The sequence below is a fragment of the Suricata suricatta genome, chromosome 5 (assembly GCF_006229205.1).
Source record: "Suricata suricatta isolate VVHF042 chromosome 5, meerkat_22Aug2017_6uvM2_HiC, whole genome shotgun sequence".
Classification (NCBI taxonomy): Eukaryota; Metazoa; Chordata; class Mammalia; order Carnivora; family Herpestidae; genus Suricata; species Suricata suricatta.
In genome coordinates this window covers 139990177-140009380 of record NC_043704.1, presented here as the reverse complement: position 1 = coordinate 140009380, position 19204 = coordinate 139990177, and the positions used below count along the sequence as shown (strand labels likewise).

Genomic DNA, 19204 nt, shown 5'->3' with positions numbered 1-19204 from the left:
TACTGAACAGTGCAGACCAACCCAGGAGAAAATCAGTTTTCTGAGCTGAGCTTAGTGGACATACAGATAAAATTGTAAAAGTTCTGTTACTTATTTAGATTGTTTAGATTACTTGGTTTAATCATGTGATTTATTAATCTATCACTCTTTTCCCTCTTTTTACCCCCACTTCATTATTATTTTTATTTTATTTTACTTTATTTTTTGGTCTTATTTTAGGTTAGAAAGCGTAGTGGTCAAAATCTTTTAGCAATGAAAGAGGTCAATTTACATAACCCAGCATTTGGAAAGGATAAAAAAGATCGAGACAGCAGTGTAAAGAATATTGTTTCTGAATTAACCATAATTAAAGAGCAGGTAAATGCTTTTCTTATTTATGAAGATATGTACCTTACCTAAATGTCCTCAAAAGAAAGTAGAGTTCTTGTGCTATTCTTGTCTATGCCATTTAAGAACTGGTTCTGTTGAAAACAGTTGACACTGAAGTGGTTATATTTTAGTTGGATTTTTTTCCTAAAACTTGACATTGAACCACAGAAAGATTTTCTGGAGTTTACATCAAGGTTTGGGGTGCAGAATGATTGAGTTTATGACCCAGTGTCTCATATCCAAAGCATCCTTCTTTTTAAATTGCAAGCATATCCATTTCCTTCTCCTTATAGTATAGAATATTCTGTTACTTAGTTACACGCATATGACTAACAGTTCCCTGACTTTTGTCGAGAGGAATCAAGCTGTTAACATTCCTCAGATACAGCTTATTAAATCTAAAAGTAGATTTCCAAGACGGGTGATTATTTATTGGCATGGGTGGAATATTCTGACATAATGTAACAACTCAATTAACTATCATTATGAAGGTTTGTTTGGGGAGAAAAGCATAAACATGTCAGAAGAGAAGTGAGATTGGATTTTGTGATCCAAAAATACATGGGTTTCTTTTTCAGCTTTCCTTATTTATACACTCATTATGGGTACTGTTCATTTATAACTCCTGTGAGAGCCAGCAGCTTCGCTTCTTTGTGTTTTCCACGCGTTAAATCTGTGCAGGATCAGTGCTGGGACATGACGATCATCAAATATATCTGATCTCTATTCATCGAAATCTGTAGTTCTCCTCCAGTTCACAAATGACAGTAAATACTGTCATTAATAGCTTCTTTTACAGTTGGCTTTGATACATGCTAACAGGCTGGATTTTAAGAAGTTAGCGTTTGCTCACGTCCAGGACACCCCGATCTCCAGGTACCTTCATTTGAACCCCAATCTGGATATAGTCCTGGACAGTGCGCTAAGGTCCATAACAGGATTCTGTTGCTTACCTGGCCCCTTATTGTTTGAAATCTGTTGGTCACTTGACAGTTGATGATTTAGATGTTGTTTTAGCCTATTTCCTAAGGAAAGAAAGCGTCAGGGTGGGGACAGTGAAGAGGCACATGTTTGGACTTTGAGATAACTCACAATTACACAGTGGCACTCTTACCGGAGGACGAACCACTGGAAAGGACAATAATACTGAGTCCTAAGAGGAAGAGGTGATGGCGGACAGAAGTGACAGAAATGGAACTAGAAAAGGAGAGTATATTTTTTAAGATTAAGACTAAGCTGCAGTAAGGAAGAGGCTCCATGATACGCTGGCTTAAACAAGAGGTCACACAGGGCAGCGGCCGTTTCTCTTTGATGTAATGATCCCAGAGTGAGTGGGCCAGGTTGGTAGCGTTCTCTGTTCCATGCCGTCATTTGGGGGACGTTGGCTCTTTCTCTCTTACCTCGCTGCCACCGCCTGGGGCACTGTGTTCGTCTGCACGTTGAAACGGCCACAGGCACCTTCACATCAAAGTGGGGCGAGGAGGAGCACGAGGCTCGGGGTGTTCCGATGTTTAGGGCCCGGACCCAGGAGCACACAGGTTCCCCCTGACAGTCCCTTGGGAGAACTTAGTGATGGGCCCTCTCGTGGCTGCGAGAGGCTGAGAGATCCACTCTCGTGCGAAGCCCTGTTCCGCTAGAACGCAACCTCGTTGCAGGAACGGGAGGGTCAGGCGTTGGCCGGACAGCTACCAGACTCCCCTTCAAAAGAGCAAGAAGACCAAAAAGAGATTGCAAGCCATTTGTAAATGAAATGAAATGTCAACAATTCTGAGATAAAATAAATTTCAATTTGCCTAGAAACTTCAATTATAAAAAAGCAACTATAAGCATTTTAGTATTCTCATAGAAAATGAAAGTTTTGAAAAAGCAGAATTCCCATGTTGTATCCCGAGATAAACTTATATCAAAGAGAAATTGATATGGGTGGCTCAGTGGTTAAACAACCAACTCTTTATTTCGGCTCAGGTCACCATCTCACTGCCGTGGGGTCGAGGCCTGCATCGGGCTCTGCACTGACAGTGTGGAGCCTGCTTGGGGGTCTTCCTCTCCCTCTCTCTTCACCCCTCCTCTGCACACACTCTCTCAGAATAAATAAACAAACATTACAATAAGAAGAAAGAAATTACACTGAAAGCTTCTGGAAAGTGGCAAGAAAGACTTCATTCAAGAATACTGAGAAAGATTGAGCTCAACTCCAGATACAACAGCAATAGCTAGTGATTTATAACCAACAAGCCAGGTGAGGGGGGTGGCGAGGAGATGGAAAATTACTCAGAAGAGCTTCGTTAGCTATCAAACCTGGGGTGATGAGGATCTTGATTGGGCACCAAGAGCGGAGAGAGTCTTTCTAAACTTGCTGGGCAGGATTCTCGATGAAACCAAGCAGGGCAAGAATGAGGCCTAGTGAAGAGGGCTCAGAGAAGCCTGACCAAAGTCTGGCAAGAGGTCCTTGACAACTATTATTATAATTTAAATGGAGGTAACCACTCTTAGATTATTTCAGTTCCATAGTAACCAGTTTGGAGAGCAGAGAAAGACACGAAGTGTAAATAGAAACAAATAGCATATATAAACATTTAAGTGGTAGGGAGTGGTAAGGAGCCATGGTGTACGTATTCAACATAAATTGCTTCATTTCTGTTTTCTTCTCTATGGAGTGTGTGTGGTGTGGGATGGGGAGAGCTAAATGAATTCTTAAAGTTACTTTGAGTTCTAAAATTTACGTAACATGTTAAATTAGATGATAAAACAGAATCAGTTTTTATTTGATCAAAGCTATATGGGAGATTGCTATTTTCAGATTAGTTTTGTAGGCAGCAAATAAAAAGGATCATAAAAACCTCAAATCTCAATGATATCTTAAAATGCTTAATTTTATAGATAAATATAAATACAATAATTGCCTTATTGTTTTCAAATATGAAGTCCAACTAAATTGTCTGTGAAAATAAGCTGATATATTGAAGTAATGTAATGTTTGTTATTTATTTTCTTATAGCTCTATCATCCCAATGTTGTACGCTATTACAAAACATTTCTGGAAAGTAAGTATGAGTTTTTATGATATATTTACTTTTTAACTTTTTATTTCTTTATTCTTTTGAGAGACAGAGACAGAGACAGAGAGAGCACGAGTTGGGGGAGGGTCAGACAGAGAGGGAGACACAGAATTCGAAGCAGGCTCCGGGCTCTGAGCTGTCAGCACAGAGCCCGACGCGGGGCTCGAACTCACGAACTGTGAGATCATGACCTGAGCCAAAGTCGGACGCTTAACCGCCTGAGCCATGAGCCACCCAGGCGCCCCTCATGATGTTTCTAATTAAGGAAAAGTATCCGTATTACATATTTCCCCACTAGAATGTTACAAAATAAGCTCAATCAATTCTTTTTTTTTTTCAATTATTTTCTCTATTTGTAGAAGATTTCATACATCTCTTTCTTCCTCAGGGAAGCAGTCGTCAAATAGTGACCTAAAGTCAGTTATAAAGTACTTGGACTCCTGTCTGAGACACCACATGAACAAAGAAAGTAGTTAATTTAGCTATTTTCTCTCTCACACACAGAAAACCATAGTAGGATCAGGTGAGAGGCAAAGTCGGGGGCCGCCTGAGGGGCTCTGTCGGTAAAGTGTCCCACTCTTGATTCTGGCTCAGGTTGTGATCTCCTAGTTCATGTTCCAGCGCCCCCATCCAGCTCTGTGCTGACAGTGAGGAGCTTGTTTGGGATTCTCTCTCTCGGTCTCAGTCTCTTTCTCTCTCAGAAATAAACTTTAAAAAAAAAAGGAGAAAAGCAAACTTAAGAATAGTGGCTTATTCAAGACAAGATGAAAAATTGTTTTTGTTGACTCCGATGACATTTTTCACCCCCCAAATAAATTGGGAGTGGCTACATCTTTATTTCTTTTACTTGTAGTTGAGATAATGACCACAAGGTGGCAATGGAGCTCTGACTGAATCGGCAGGCAGGTCCTTGTGCAAGGATGATGGCATATTGAAACAAAGCGTTGAGATAAAGCCACACTCAGTTTAAAACAATATAGGACATGGGCCACTTGAAAGGCTCAGTCAGTTAAGCATCTACTTCAGCTCAGGTCATGAACTCACCGTTCGTGAGTTCAAGCCCTGCACTGGGCTCTGTGCTGACAGTGCAGAGCCTGGAGCCTGCTTTGGATTCTGTGTCTCCCTCTTTCTCTGTTCCTCCCCTGCTGGCACATGCGCTCTCCCCCTCCCTCTCCTTCTCAAAAATAAAGATTAAAAAAATCTTCCTCATTGCCTCTTTATGAGTGCTATTATTATGCAAACCTATTGTGGACTGTGGCATTTTATGATTTCACCCATCTCCTTTCCCCTAGATGAGTCAGAGGAACTCGGTGCGGAAACTACCCAGTAAATCCTGACCCCCTGATAATAGAATTCCTGACATTAGAGTCATTTCTTATCGTTTAGTTGGCCTCAGACTTGCACCACTGAAGTGACCCAAGTTCTTCTAACTTAGAAACAAAATAAAACTTCTATACCCTGACAACTTCCAAAAAGATCAGAAATGGCTTAAAAAATCCCTAAAATACGGTCAAATAGAGAACTGTACTAAAAGGAACTAAATGGTGAGAAAATTCAAAATGATCTAAAGGATGGGAATGGGTGAGACGGGAAGGGGATTCAGAGCACACTTACCATGATGAGCACGTAGTAATGGAGAGAACTGTACACTCAACACTAATATAACCTTGTATGTGAACTATACTTCAGTAAGAAAAGAAAACATCCACTAATAGAAGAAAGGAAGAATTACGCTAGGGGTAATATTAGTACAAACACTAAGTACTTATTGGGATAATGAAAAATTGAGAACAATATACATGCCTATCTTTAGAAGCATAAATAATGATCCCTATGTGTTACGGAAGACTATGAAGAGTGTAAGTGGCGGCACATGTATCGTGTGATTTCATTTTTGAAAATACTGCGTGTGTGCATATTTTATATGCATCCAAAACATCACAGAATATGCTTACCACTACCATTGCTAATAGTTTCATATTGGTGTTGGAGGAGCAAGTAGAATTACCTTGTTTCTTGGCATCCAAGGCAAAGCGATGAACACAGTCGGTTATGAGGTTCCCAGGATCCCTAGGATAAAAACGCCCGAAGTCCCGCCCTCCCTGCGCTGGAGGGGGCCTCGCGGAAATTTACGTCGTTGGTTGTGTTTTCTGCTGTGTCCTTGCCAGACGGTGGTAAACTTCTGTTCCACGCATCTCTGAGACTATACAACAGTACAGTTTAAAATACGACTTTCTGAATGTCTGGCATGGTTTCAGGGTAAAATTTTAAACCAGTGAGAGGAAAGGTGGGTTTACCTGTTCTTCAGGAAATCCTCCTTGGCTTGGCATCGTTTACTTGTCCTCTGTGGCCCGAAGAGACTGCCGCTGAGCTCAGGTGCCCGGGAGCCCCCACCCTCTCCGCTTCCAGGGCTGATCCACTCAGCCCCTCTCTGATTCTTTCAGCGCCGTGCCCTGCCTACACGCTGGGAAGCTGGGGTTCTAATTCCTATGTATTTTTCTTAATATATTGAATTTAAATTTCTGTCCTATTGTTTTTGTTTTCTTATAGATGATAGGTTGTATATAGTTATGGAGCTTATAGAAGGGGCCCCTCTTGGAGAGCATTTCAATTCTTTGAAGGAAAAACAGCATCATTTTATTGAAGAAAGACTATGGAAAATATTTATACAGGTACACTTTCATTTTCGATGATTTTTTTTTTTAAACCTGGAATTTCTGAACTGATTCCTTAGAGATGTGTGTAGTAGTCATCAGTGGTTATATGTATATTGGGGAAAATAATAATTGTTTTTTATTTGCTGTGTGAAGCTGTGCTTAGCTCTTCGGTACTTACACAAGGAGAAGAGGATTGTCCACAGGGATCTGACGCCAAACAACATTATGTTGGGGGATAAGGACAAAGTAACAGTGAGTAAGTATAAGAATCTTAAACGTTTTTGATTCAGGAACTCCTGAATATGATTCAAGAGCAGAGCTCTATAGACATCTCTGGACTTAAGGGAAAATTCTATATCAGCACTGTGCAACTTTTGGGCATTTGAAATGTGGCTAGTGTGACTGAAGAGGTGAATCTTAAATTCTATTAAATTTTAATTGAGTTAAACATTCCTATGTGACTGAATTGGACATCACCAGTGTAGTTCTTGATTGAGCTGTATTTTTCCCATATGAGGGAATAAAGTCCTGGTAAGATGCTTTAGGATTTAATTACCAATTTGATGGTTTCTAGGTTTCTTCTCTACTTCATGTGAACACATCGTTTTGAACTCTTTTAACATAGACTGTGCCAAATGGGTGACGAGTGTACCTAGCGAGGGTTATGAAAAATCTAGGCATTTGTGTATTTCAGCATCAGTATTTATCAAATATTTTCAACTGCAGGTAGGTCTAATGTTGAATGAAACTTTATTATTATCTCCACAATTGTATAATTCTCAATCACAACTTAAAATTCACTCTTTAGCCTGATTGATATATTAGCTTTCTGCTACTTTTCACTCACGAACAGCTGTGTTTCTCTCATGGACCATGAATCGCTCACCATCTCCAAGTGGGGATACACACGTCTAAGTCAGTGGTCTCTAAATACTTTTTTTCATGACGTTCCATCGGTAAAGCATTATTTTGTGATACACTGCCAATGTATAATATGCTTACTCATAAATTCCATACGCATAGTACTGTACGATGATTTGACGTAAAGCACGTGAAGTCCACAAATAAAATATAAAGGGCTGCACTAAAAAATCACAGATTTCAATATTTTTTGTGCCCTCCAGTGGATTGCCTTAGGCACTCAGCTTTGGAGATCACTTCCCTAAACGTTATTGGTGTGAGAGATACGTAGTAACATTTTAAAGCTGCTTCACTTAATTTTAGAAGAATCTAGTTCCTCATAAATGCAAATCCAAATGTACACATTTACCATAACCATGTATCTTAAGTAACAATTATATTTATTGTCCATATTTTTTTTTTAGTAGAGCTTCATATTTTAGTTTAACATATAAAAAGCAGCCCAAACAGAAACTCTATAGATAACTTCCAATGCAAAGTTACTTGGAAATCTTTCTAAGCCAGTACTTTGTGAAATAGAAAATGAGACCAAATAATTGTGAATCTTCACCTTGGACACACATTTGCTTAATCATTTGAAATTAATTATAATTTCAATATAATCTAAAATACTTACCTTAAAAGCTTATGAGCTTTTAATTTTTTCTTTTTCTAAATTAGATTTATGTTTCCTCAAGAAAATTTCCTATTTATAAACCTATAGGTATTTTAGTTTATAAATTAATGAGAATTATTAGAAATCCTATGTTATATATATGTATGTTATTAAATAGGATTGGACAGATTTGTTCTGTGTTGGTATATGATTTCTTTGATGGCTATTCAGGTCATACTTGAGTAATAGCCAATGCTGCATTTTATTTTGTTACGAAGATCAGCTGTAATCATTTCCTTTGGTTATATTTGAATACATTGAGGTTAATCTCTTGTTGTAGCTTGATTTTCTATCTAAACTTCACTTGTTAATTTTTATATTTGTTTTCTATAATCATTACTGCACATCAAAATAGTTTACAAAATAAAATAGTGCTAAAAAATAAAAATAAAGTAGTCCTAAAAATTCTATCAAGAAACACCATTTGCAATCCCCAGGTCTGTTTTCCTAAAATGACCAGTTTTAATTCTCTTTAGCTTTTTCTGGCATTTGATCTTCTATTGACATAGTTGAGGATTTAGTTTTCGTATTTCCTCTTTGTCCCAATCTGCCATCGTTCCAATATAGTAATTGCACAATTTGGGGTTAAGTCAATATTCAGTGTTTACATTATTATTACTGTATAATTATTGTTCAGTGTTGATCGCCTTTCCTTTCTCATAGACCTTTTTGTTTTTCTTGGAGTTAATAATTGTCTTCTTTTTTTATTTGTTTTCTTTTTCTACATACCTCATACCTCTTCCCACGTCTTCCAGAAAGATTACACAAGCCCTCCCTGCACTGTCTCCATGGGGTCAAATAGGGCAGCTGCTCCCAATTTTGTTTTCTTGGACGCCCACTTCCTACAGCTGCTCACCGCAACTGTAGACTGGATTTGAATTTAAGTCTGTTGCCTGGCCATTGTCCTGGAACTTGCATTTCCTCCTTTTCTAATTGGAGTCTCTCTTTCTTATATCCTGTGTTTTTTCCCTTGCTCTTATTTATTTATTTTTTCTTTTCCAGATTTTTATTTACATTCCAGCTACCTGGAATTACATACAGTGTAATATTAGTTTCAGGTGTAGAGTTTAGTGGTTGTTCACTCCTCTTCTGCTGAAGTGTATCTTCCAGTACGTTCCTTAAAAAGAACATTAGGGATCTTTTGATTTTTGGATGCTTGCATGTCACAGATATTTTTATGGGACCCTTGTACTCTACTGGTAGTTTGGGTGGGTGTAGTATTCTCAGATGGAAGTCATTTTCCCTTCCAAATTTGAAGGCGTTGCTTCAGTCTTCCAGTTTTGCTGTTTGGAGATCCAGTGGTATTGATGCCCATTACTTGTTATAGAGCTCTTTTCTTTTTCTGGAAACTTTTAGGTTATTCCACTCCTTTGAGTAGGTCTCTTTCCCTTTCAGTGTGGTTGGAACTGGGTGTGCACTTTAGAGACAGAAACGTAAAACTTAAGTCCTGGGAAGTTTTCCTGCAGTATTTCTTCCTTACTTTTGTCCCTTCTCCTAACTTAGTTCCTACTATTAGTCTTGGATCTCTTCTCTTAGTTTTTAGCTCTTTGTCTCTTTCTTCTACTTCAGTTATTTCTTTAACTTAATTTTTTAGTGCTTCTATTGAATATTTAATTTTGATTTTTACATTTTTTAAATTCCTCAACTTTGGTCTTGTTCTTTATTTCATTTTCATGGAATCTTGATTTTATTCTCCTTCAGGATAACGTAGACTTTTCTCTTCAGCACCCTGCATTGTGTCTTTGTCTTCTGGGCCCATCTTTTTTTAAAATTTTAGTTTAGTTTTTAAATTTCTTTTTCCTTTTGGAGACTTTTCTCAAATGCCCGTTGATCCTGGGCTGTCCCTTAGTACTTATGAGAAGGACACTAAAAAGGCCATTAAAGGCTCTTTGCGTCCTAGCGAAGGCTGTCATCTGTGCACTTTGTTAGAACACGTTGACGTTTTTCCTTTGGAAACCCCAAAGTTCTTACCTATCCTTTTTCCAGAGACTGTGTCTCCGGGATCTTGATAGTTTTTTCCTATTGCTGTCGTGTGGGGAGCAGTGTGGACAAAGCCGGCTCAGGGAGCTGGTTCAGTTCATAGATTGTCACTGAATTCCGAGGAGTTCGTCCACACTCCACTTAGTTCCTCTCTGGTTCTGTCAGCGTCTTTGGAAAATAAATCTCGCTTTTCCTGCTAGTCTCAGAGGGAACTTAATTACTGGTGGAGCCGTGTGTGAATGTGGGGAGGGACCGTGGGCTTGGTCTGAGCTCTGTCTCCCTGCGTGGCCCCCTGGGTTCTGCAGGGCCAATGGGCTCCCTTTTGGCCTCATATTCTCAGACACGCAGTCTGGGGCTTCTGCTCCGCACATTCTCCATCTACTTCCCACCTTACAAAATTCCCTGGTGTATCTTATCCTCTGTTGTCACCACGCCCATTCTCATTGTCCTTGTGAGTTGGTAATTTATCAAAGGAAATTCATTTTTCTTCATTTTAGCAAGATTTTGAGAGAAGATATACACACACATGATCAATCCACTTTTTAACCCCAAATGGGCAGGCCAGTTACGTTATTAAGTCTATAACTAGATGTAATGGGTGCCTGGGTGGCTCAGTAGGCGAAGTGTCCGACGTCGCCCAGGTCATGACCTCACAGTCCGTGAGTTGGAGCCCTTTGTGCTGACCCCTCAGAGCCTGGAGTGGAGTCTGTTTTGGGTTCTGTGTCTCCCTCTCTCTCTGCCTCTTCCTTCACTTACTCTCTGTCTCTGTCTCTGTCTCTCTCTCTCTCTCTCTCAAAAATAAATAAACCTTAGAAAAAAAATGTAGGGCGCCTGGGTGGCTCAGTCAGTTAAGCGTCCAACTTCAGCTCAGGTCTTGATCTCACGGTTTGTGGGTTTGAGCCCCGCATCAGGCTCTGTCCTGACAGCTCAGAGTCTGGAACCTGCTTCGGATTCTGTGTCTCCCTCTCTCTCTGCCCGTCCCCTGCTTGCACTCTCTTCTGTCTCAAAAATAAATAAACATTTAAAAAATGTGGTTAGATATAAGAAAATATCCCTTCATTTTTATTCTCTAACTTTAATAAATATATTTTGTTTGCTCTCAAACTGTAAAGGACTACCTAGGATAAAAAGTTACTTTGTTTTATACGAATAAAACAACTTTTATTTTGTTTTTCTCTGTCCTGCCCCTCATTGCCATTCTGCCCACTCTTATTACTATTTATTAGACTTATACTTAAGCATTATTAACTTAAAAATTATATTCAGCTTTCAAAATGTTTTGGTGTTAAACGAGGGAATATTTTTCTAGTTTCAAATAAAGAAGCAGTGATACACCTCAGAACAGAATCCTGCCCTCATCTAGTTTTCTTCCATTAAAGCAATTACGTGGACAGGGTGATGTGCTACTATTATATTCAATGAGCATAAAATGATTTATGACTAAAAAGACAATACAAAGACATTTGGTTTTTTGACAGACAGAGAAAGTGGGAGTCAGAGTGCAAGTGGAGGAGCAGAGGGAGAGGGAGCGAAAGAATCGTAAGCAGGCTTCATGCCTAGTGTGGAGCCCAGGACAGGGCTCGATCTCACAACCATGTGATCATGACCTGAGCCAAAATCAAGAATCAGTCACTTGGGTGGCTGAGTGGCTCAGTTGGTTGACCTTCCCACTCTTGATTTCAGTTCAGGTCATGATCCCAGGGTCATGGGATTGAGCCCTGCATCAGGATAAGCATGGAGTGCACTGAGACTCTCTCTCCCTCTCTCTCTCCCCTTCTCTCCCTCCCTTAACATCCCCCTCCCCCGCCCCTCTCCCCTGCCCCTGTTCTCTTTCTCTCTAAAATTAAAAAAAAAGAGTTGGGTGCTCAACTGACTGAGTCAGCCAGCCTCCCCCAAAGAGATTTAGTATCACTATATTAAAGATATTTAAAATGTAATGGTGATGAAATATGTTTTTTAGTGTATAGCACTCTTGATATAAATGTGGACATTACAGACTTTTATTTTTATGAGGGGTATGGTTAATTTGAAACCAAATGTAAAAGATGCCTATATTTTGGGAGGTTGAAATAAAGCTGCAATTCATAAAGCCTGTAAAAATAGGCTGTGGCCTGTGTGAAAGCATGTCACCACAAGGGGGCAGCCTTGTCACACTTTATATTTCAGTTCTCCTGTGCTAGAAGGCTTATATACTCCGAGGGGAAAAAAACCCCACAGAATTGGCAAGTGATGTTTAAGATGCATGAGACAAAATGTATTGAAAATATAACCAGAAGCAAAGCTTTAGAAACAATAAAATTGCCCTCTTCTCTTTTTCTTTCTTTAAAAAAAATTTTTTTGTTTTTGTTTATTTCTTGAAAGAGAGAGACATAAACAGGGTTGAGTGGGGGAGGGACTGAGAGAGAGGGAGAGAGACACAAAATCTGAAGCAGGCTCCAGGCTCTGAGCTGTCAGCACAGAGCCCGACGCGGGGCTCGAACTCACAAACTGAGAGATCATGACCTGAGCCGAAGTTGGATGCTTAGCCAACTGAGCCACGCAGGTGCCCTTCTCATTTTCTTACTGTAGATGAAATAGCTGTTTTAAGATCGAGGTTGGTGTGCAATTACTTGTAATAAGCCCACTAGCTGGGACTTTGACTTCATAAGGCAGCAGAGTAGAAAGTACTAATTTTATATTATTGTGTAATATGTAGGTATGTGTGGTTTTACAAATGGTATCTAATTTTAGTGTCTAAGTATATTTCCATTTAAAAGACTGTATATTATAATGACTTGTCCTGTGAAACATGCCCAGGTCTTGCCTCTGCGTTTATTTGCAACCTTGGATGCCACACACGGGAACAGGCCTGACTCAGTGGCACGCTGGGCAAAGCATAGTCAAGGTCGTCGTGCTGCCCCTTGTCAAGTAAAAGCCACACTCTGCCATCATAGAACGGCTCTGGGGGAGGGGATCTGTTGGAAATGAACTTGCTTGCAGACCCACCTTTTCACATTTCTTGACCTTTTTAAATACCTACATTTTAATGCAAGCCCCTCATGCTCCCATTTTCTTCTCTGATCCCAAATTTAAAAAAATAAATAAAAAGAAAAAGGGAAAAACTAAAACTCAGTCCACTATAGTAATAGATTTTTTACATGGGCTTTGGTGCATGACTCAAGAGGTCACACGTTCATCCCACAACCAAACGGGCTGTGCACATTTCTACCTGTTTCTCAAATGATATTTAGCTGTTGCTACTGGCAATAGCAACAAAGAAATACTTGATTCAGTGGAACATTTATCAACGGCTGGAGTGCTTATCAAATGCCAATCATACGCCAGGCTTGTGGGGGTGGATGTTAGATGAAAGCCATGTCCTCTTTCCTTCAACTCACAGTCTTATGGGAAACAACACTGAGTTCTTCACTTGGCAATTAACTCCTGAGCTGCCACATCCGGCCATGAGCAAGGGAAGCATGACAGCGAGGTCACTGTCTTGGTGGAGCTCCTCGCTGTATGAAAGACCAGAAAGTTGTCCACGCAAAATAGTAGGATGTTGGCTGGGATGGGTCATGTTTTGCCGCAGTAACAAGTGCCCTGAAAGTTTCAGCAGCTTAAAACAATGGCAGACCACAGCCTGTGTGACACCGCTGTCCGCAGCCTGGGTTTATGCCCTGTGAGCTAATGAGGGTTTTATACTTTTAGATGGTTGTTAAAAAAAAATACGTTGTGACAAACACCATGTGTGGCTCTTAAAGCCTTAATATTTGTTGTCTGGCCCTTTACAGGAAGAGTTTGTCCCTGGCTGGCTCAGTTGGAAGAGCATACCACTCTGCACCTCAGGGTCGTTGAGTGTGAGTCTCACGTTGGGTGGAGGGATTACCTAAAATAAATAATTAATAACCTTAAAGGTATAAACCAGTATAGTTACAAGAGAGGAAGGGAGGAAGGAAGGTAGGAAGGAAGGAAGGGAACATTTGTCTACACTGGCTGGCTTAGAACAGCAGGGTTTCTGTCTTAGCACGTCCTGCGTACGCACCCTAGGTCACTAAGGGAGCTGTGCACTGAGACCCAGGCTGGCTCCAAGCTCCTCCACACCTACTTCGTGTTGCAGAGGCAGAGAAGAGAAGGCATTGCAGCCATACCTCAGCTCTTTAAACTTCTGCCCTGATTTCATTGGTCAGAGCAAGTCAAGTTTAAAAGGGTGAAGATGTATTCCTCCTTCCAAGAGAACTGGGAAAAAATATATAATCTACAGTTACATATAATTGTATATAGTAATATATATTGTTTACCATGTAATTACAGTAATAGTTTACTATATAAGTGTATATATTACTGACCCTGCCTGTGGAGCCTTCAGGTGAGGCGTGGAGTACAAAAGCATTCCGGGCAGGGAGTACAGCAAATGCAAAGAGTTAGAGACCTGAAGGAGTACAGTTGTGACTATGGATTAACAGGACATTCAATGTGTTGAGACAATAGAGACTTTAGTGGGTGAGCAGCTTGGACATTGATGTTTGGTCAGAGACTACTTCTTAGAAAATTTCAAACTGGAAATTATGTGATCAGATGGGATGTGGAAGATAATTGTAATATGGGTAAAGGGTACCATAAGGAAAAATTGGAGAGATTCCCCAGTTTAGGAGATGTATCCATTAAGATCTGTTTGGATGCAAGAAGCCAGACCAACAGTGGCTATGCCATAAGGACATGTAATCTCGTAACAAGGGGTCTGGAGGTGGGCAATTCTAGTGCTGATTTAATAGTTCAAGGAGATGGGGCGCCTGGGTGGCTCAGTCGGTTAAGCATCCGACTTTGGCTCAGGTCATGATCTCATGGTTCATGAGTTTCAGCCCCATATCGGGCTCTGTCCTGACAGCTCAGAGCTGGAGCCTGCTTCGGATTCTGTGTCTCCCTCTCTCTCTGCCCCTCCCCTGCTTCTGCTCTGTCTCTCTCTCTCTCAAAAATAAACATTAAAAAAATTATTTTTTAAGTGTTCAAGGAGGTCATCCATGATCTAGGAATATCTGTGTTTACTTTCCATTATCCTCAGCAGATTGGCCAGAGCTCCAAGCATTGTCATCAAATTCAGGAATAGGAAGTCGGATGGCAGCTAGGGTAAAAAAAAAACAAAAACAAAAACGACTGTGTTCTTCAAATGGCTGTCTCCTTTTATTATTAAAACAAATCTTTCCCAGAAGTTCCCCAATATATGTCTTACATTGTGTTGGCCAAAGACAAGGTAAGTGACCACCCTTAGCCATAAGAGCCCTTAGAGTGACATCTAGGTGAGCGTTCAGCCTCTACAGTTGGAGATAGGAAAAGGAGAAAGGGCTGGCTAAAAACTTTTCGAGAGCTGGTCCACCGTATTTGCCACCAAAGACAGTTGCATTTGTGCAGGAAAGGCGTGATGTAGGTTTTACTTCCTGTAGCAGGCAAGAGGGTATAACAGAGGGATTGGGATCAGCAGTTATTTGGGACCCAGAACTTAAAAGATGCCGTGTGAGCACAGTGAGAAAGTCTGAGTTTGTGGAGACCGTGGGGCCACTGGCAGAGAAGTGGGTGAGGGACTTAAGGTGTGAGGTCTCGGACAGACTGCTTCCCCAATCTGACCGCGTCCTTTCCTGACAAGAGTCCTTCCGGCAGCCCCCTGTGACATTTAAGATAATGTTTAGGTTCCTTCGGGCACCCAAAGACCTTCATGATCTCACCCTTGCCCTCTCTGGCCTCGTGGGACCACAGTCCTGAACAGACCGGGCTGTGGTTGTATACCTCTGTGATTTCCAACATGGTGCTCTCTCTGCCCGGAATGCCCTCTGCCACTCAGTTCAAATACCATTCCCCCAGGTGGCATCTTTGATGTCCACATCTGCTGTGTTCTGTTTCTGGGCACCTTCAGTACCGTGCCAGGCTTGCCTTTCTCACAGCACATAGCGCAGTGGTTTACTGCCATCCCTCCTTGAGGTAAGGGAAACTGGTCTTCTTAACTTGGTTTCTCAGAAAGCGCTTTATAATAGTTATTGAATAAGTGGATACATGAATGAATGAATGGGCAAGTAGACTAAAACACCCCCACGTAGAGATATTTACAAGTCAGTTACAAATAAAACGTAATGAGTAGGGAAAATACCAGGGTTTGAGATCTTGATCTGACCGCTGAGATTTTGTGGGCAGAGTGTTTCACGTAAGAGGGATTGAGGACCGAGGTGAGAAGCAGGTATATGAACGGGGAAAAATACAGGCAGTTCCCACCAGCATCTCAGGAAGCATGAAAGACCTTACTTTCTCGAATGCCAACAAAGCTTGGGAAATCAATTTACACCTCTCTTGTATTGCTGCGATCTTGGCATTTTAATTGTTTTCTAGGGGATTAGGGGATTTTAATTGTTATGGTTGGCTCAAGTACTGAGAAATCTATGTCATTATAGGAAAAAGTGAATTAGCATTGCACTCCTGATAGGGAAATCAAAGTCCTTATATCCATATTCTCTCCTATACTTCTAAAATCTCCTCATTAAATAGGCACATAAGAGGCCGTTTGTGGCTTTTTTAAAATCTCTTGACCTGCCTTGCTTTGAACCTTTTGTGTTTCACTTCTCACTAACCAGATACAGTATCTATTTGAGTGCAAGCCAGCACAGAACTTTGAATGTTCTTGAAAGACTCCAGAATGTTGACTCACTTGTGTTGCATACCCACATAGCACCTGTGTAGCAAGGGTGGCTACACAATTTTGGGGGTTTCTCTTGGTCAGCAAACTGCCTTCATGTCACCAAGAAAACAAGACCTGTCAAGCCCACCAGGTGCCTTATATTGTTGCTAGGTCATGTGAAATAAGGAAATATTGAAGCAAATTCAGTCAAATTGAATTTCTAAAACAAATTTTTTTAAAGCATTTGTTTATTTTTGATACAGAGAGAGACAGAGCATGAGAGGGGGAGGGGCAGAGAGAGAAGGAGACACAGAACCGGAAGCAGGCTCCAGGCTGTGAGCTAGCTGTCAGCACAGAGCCTGACACGGGGCTCGAACCCACGAACGTGAGATCTGACCTGAGCCGAAGTCGGAGGCTTAGCTGACTGAGCCACCCAGGTGCCCCCTAAAACAAATTTTCAGATTCTCCTACCACCAGTGGGTCATTCTGCAATTCTGTGATCTGACCAGCAGTGGGCTTTGAGGAAAAGATGAGAATGGCAGTCCCAAGAAGGTTTGAGCAGGGCGTGCGAAAATCCTGGTCCCACCCAGATGTTGCTGTGCTCTTCTGGTGAGATGGACTCATCATAATCAGCTTACGAGCGAGTAAGGAGGCATCAAGTCTTTCCCATCTTAGGGAAAAATGGAACTAAAATCTTCCCAATGTCAGGTTTACAAGGCCTATAAAAACACCAAAGACTAAGGATAGTAAGGCTTGTTTTAGTGTATGTTTTCATATGGGCATATTGGGTGATGATTCAGTTCGCCAAGAAAATTTTAATGTATAGGGTAGAATCTGAGGTGTTCTAGACATGTTATTTTCGTCTGTGAGTTTTCCCAAAGCATGTTCTCTGGAGCAGCACGGCGAGGAGGGGGGAGTGCCTATTTTTACAGAGACTAATTCAAGAGTATACAGTACTACACATCGGGTCAGTCTGCCCAGCCTCCTAAGGGTACTGAAGCCGTGGGAGACTTTCGGACTCTAGAATCGTGTCATAAACTGTGTGTGTGTGTGTGTGTGTGTGTGTGTGTGTGTGTGTGAGAGAGAGAGAGAGAGAGAGAGAGAGAGAGAGAGCGTGCGCCTGACTTCCTGTTTTTATAAGAATTTGACCCTTAGCGTTCCTATTTAATATTAGAACTATGTGTTTAAAGTTTCATTCATTATTCCAAGTAATTGTAAGCAGAAAAAGCCCCACACTGAAAAAAATGATTTTAGAAGAGTCCGTACTTAGTAAGGACACGAGTTTCCCCAAGAGCCTAGTCTACTGATGGATATCTGACAGTGTGAAATGAGGTGTGTGTACCAAAGAAATGGAGTTACCTAGAATTCAGAGAGTACTTTTGTACCAGGTATTGAATTTGTCATCCCAGAGCTCCTTGTTCTAATACCTCCATTAACAAAAATCAATCAAATAATAATGCTGTTGAGAAAGAGAAATACTCTCACGCGGTGTCATCTGGGGAAGGGCCTGCACTGGGGACAGAAGCTTCAGAAGAGTCGCGGCACAGTGGACAAGCTCGCTGTACACCAGCATTAAACTGCCCCTTCTCCCTTGTGTAGGAAATTCCATGTTAGACTTGATTAGAATTCCACCTGTTGAATTAGAAATAATAGTATTAATGACAGCTGAACTTCATTTGTAAGAAGGTCAAGGGGAGGCTTGGAGGGCAAGGATTAGAAATTTGAGTAGCCAGGGGCACCTGTGTGGCTCAGTCGGTTGAGCGTCCGACTTTGGCTCAGGTCATGATCTCGCAGTTCATGAGTTCAAGCCCCACGTCAGGCTCTGTGCTGACAGCTCAGAGCCTAGAGCCTGCTTTGGATTCTGTGTCTCCCCTTCTCTCTGCCCCTCCCATGCTTATGCTCTATTTCTCAATAATAAATAAATGTTAAAAAATTAAAAAAAAAAACCAAACAAGAAAAGAAGTTTGAGTAACCTTCAGAGGAGGAAGTGCCAATGAGGCAGAGGTTTGTTGAGCGTCTTTCTGGAAACGTCCTCCTGATCCCCCACAGAGTCCTGCATGGAGAGCATGTGACTGATGATCTCGTTGCTGTGGAAGTGAGAGGTTGGCCGTCATTTACTGAGGCAGGAGGAAAGCTAGAGAGGTAGATGGGAGGGGGTTGCAAGGTGGACATCTTTCTGGACTGTTAACCCAGTGATCCTCACGTAGGCGCCTCTGTCATTGCCTAGCACTACAGAGATTTCAATTGACCCATTCCTGGAATTGTCAGTCACTCATCGTTTTTTGTTTTGCTCAGGGAAGACAGTTGTATCATGGTAAGAATTTTAGCTTTGCTTCGAAGGGAAGGAGTAAACCACCCACGGCTGCATCTCTTAAGCATTTATATGGGAAGAAAGTTAGATGTTCATTACCTCATCTAACATCTGGGACACATTCCTGTCTTCACAGATAATGGACAGAGTCAGGGAGGTGAGAAAACTTGCTTACTTCACCCACATAATAGGTTGGCAGTGCCAGGGGCGAACCACCTCTGGCTCTAGTGTTCATCTCCTTGCCAACCCTCTTTATAATATTCCCTCAGAAAGATCGTTTCAGGTAAAGACAAAGGCATCCTTGAGGGCCTGAGATGCTCATAACCAAGACTGTGTAAGGATGAATTCAGTAGTTTTGTGGAGGTGAACATTTTAGGTTGGGAAGTACTGAGAGGGGTCAGCCATGTGAACACGGCCTGCAGGGTCTTGAGTCATCTGGCCATATCCCAGATTGTCTGCCCTCCAGCCCACCTGGCCAGTTCTCAGTTCTTCAGGGGACCGTGCTCCCTTGATCACAGGACCTTTCCTCAGTGCCTCAGTGGATCACGTCTCCTTGATCATAGGACCTGTCTGTGCACATGCAGGTTCCTCTGCTGTATGTCTCTTCTCCACTTT

At 41.4% G+C, this 19204-nt stretch overlaps 1 protein-coding gene across 1 annotated transcript in view; it reads left to right on the top strand.

Annotated features, from left to right (window-relative positions):
- NEK10 (NIMA related kinase 10) overlaps positions 1-19204 on the top strand; it is a 226846-nt gene that overhangs the window by 57385 nt on the left and 150257 nt on the right. The window contains exons 19-22 of the mRNA XM_029940369.1: positions 220-357; positions 3368-3413; positions 5979-6100; positions 6239-6341. Of these exons, the coding sequence (XP_029796229.1) occupies positions 220-357; positions 3368-3413; positions 5979-6100; positions 6239-6341 (409 nt within the window). The remainder of the gene's footprint in view (positions 1-219; positions 358-3367; positions 3414-5978; positions 6101-6238; positions 6342-19204) is intronic.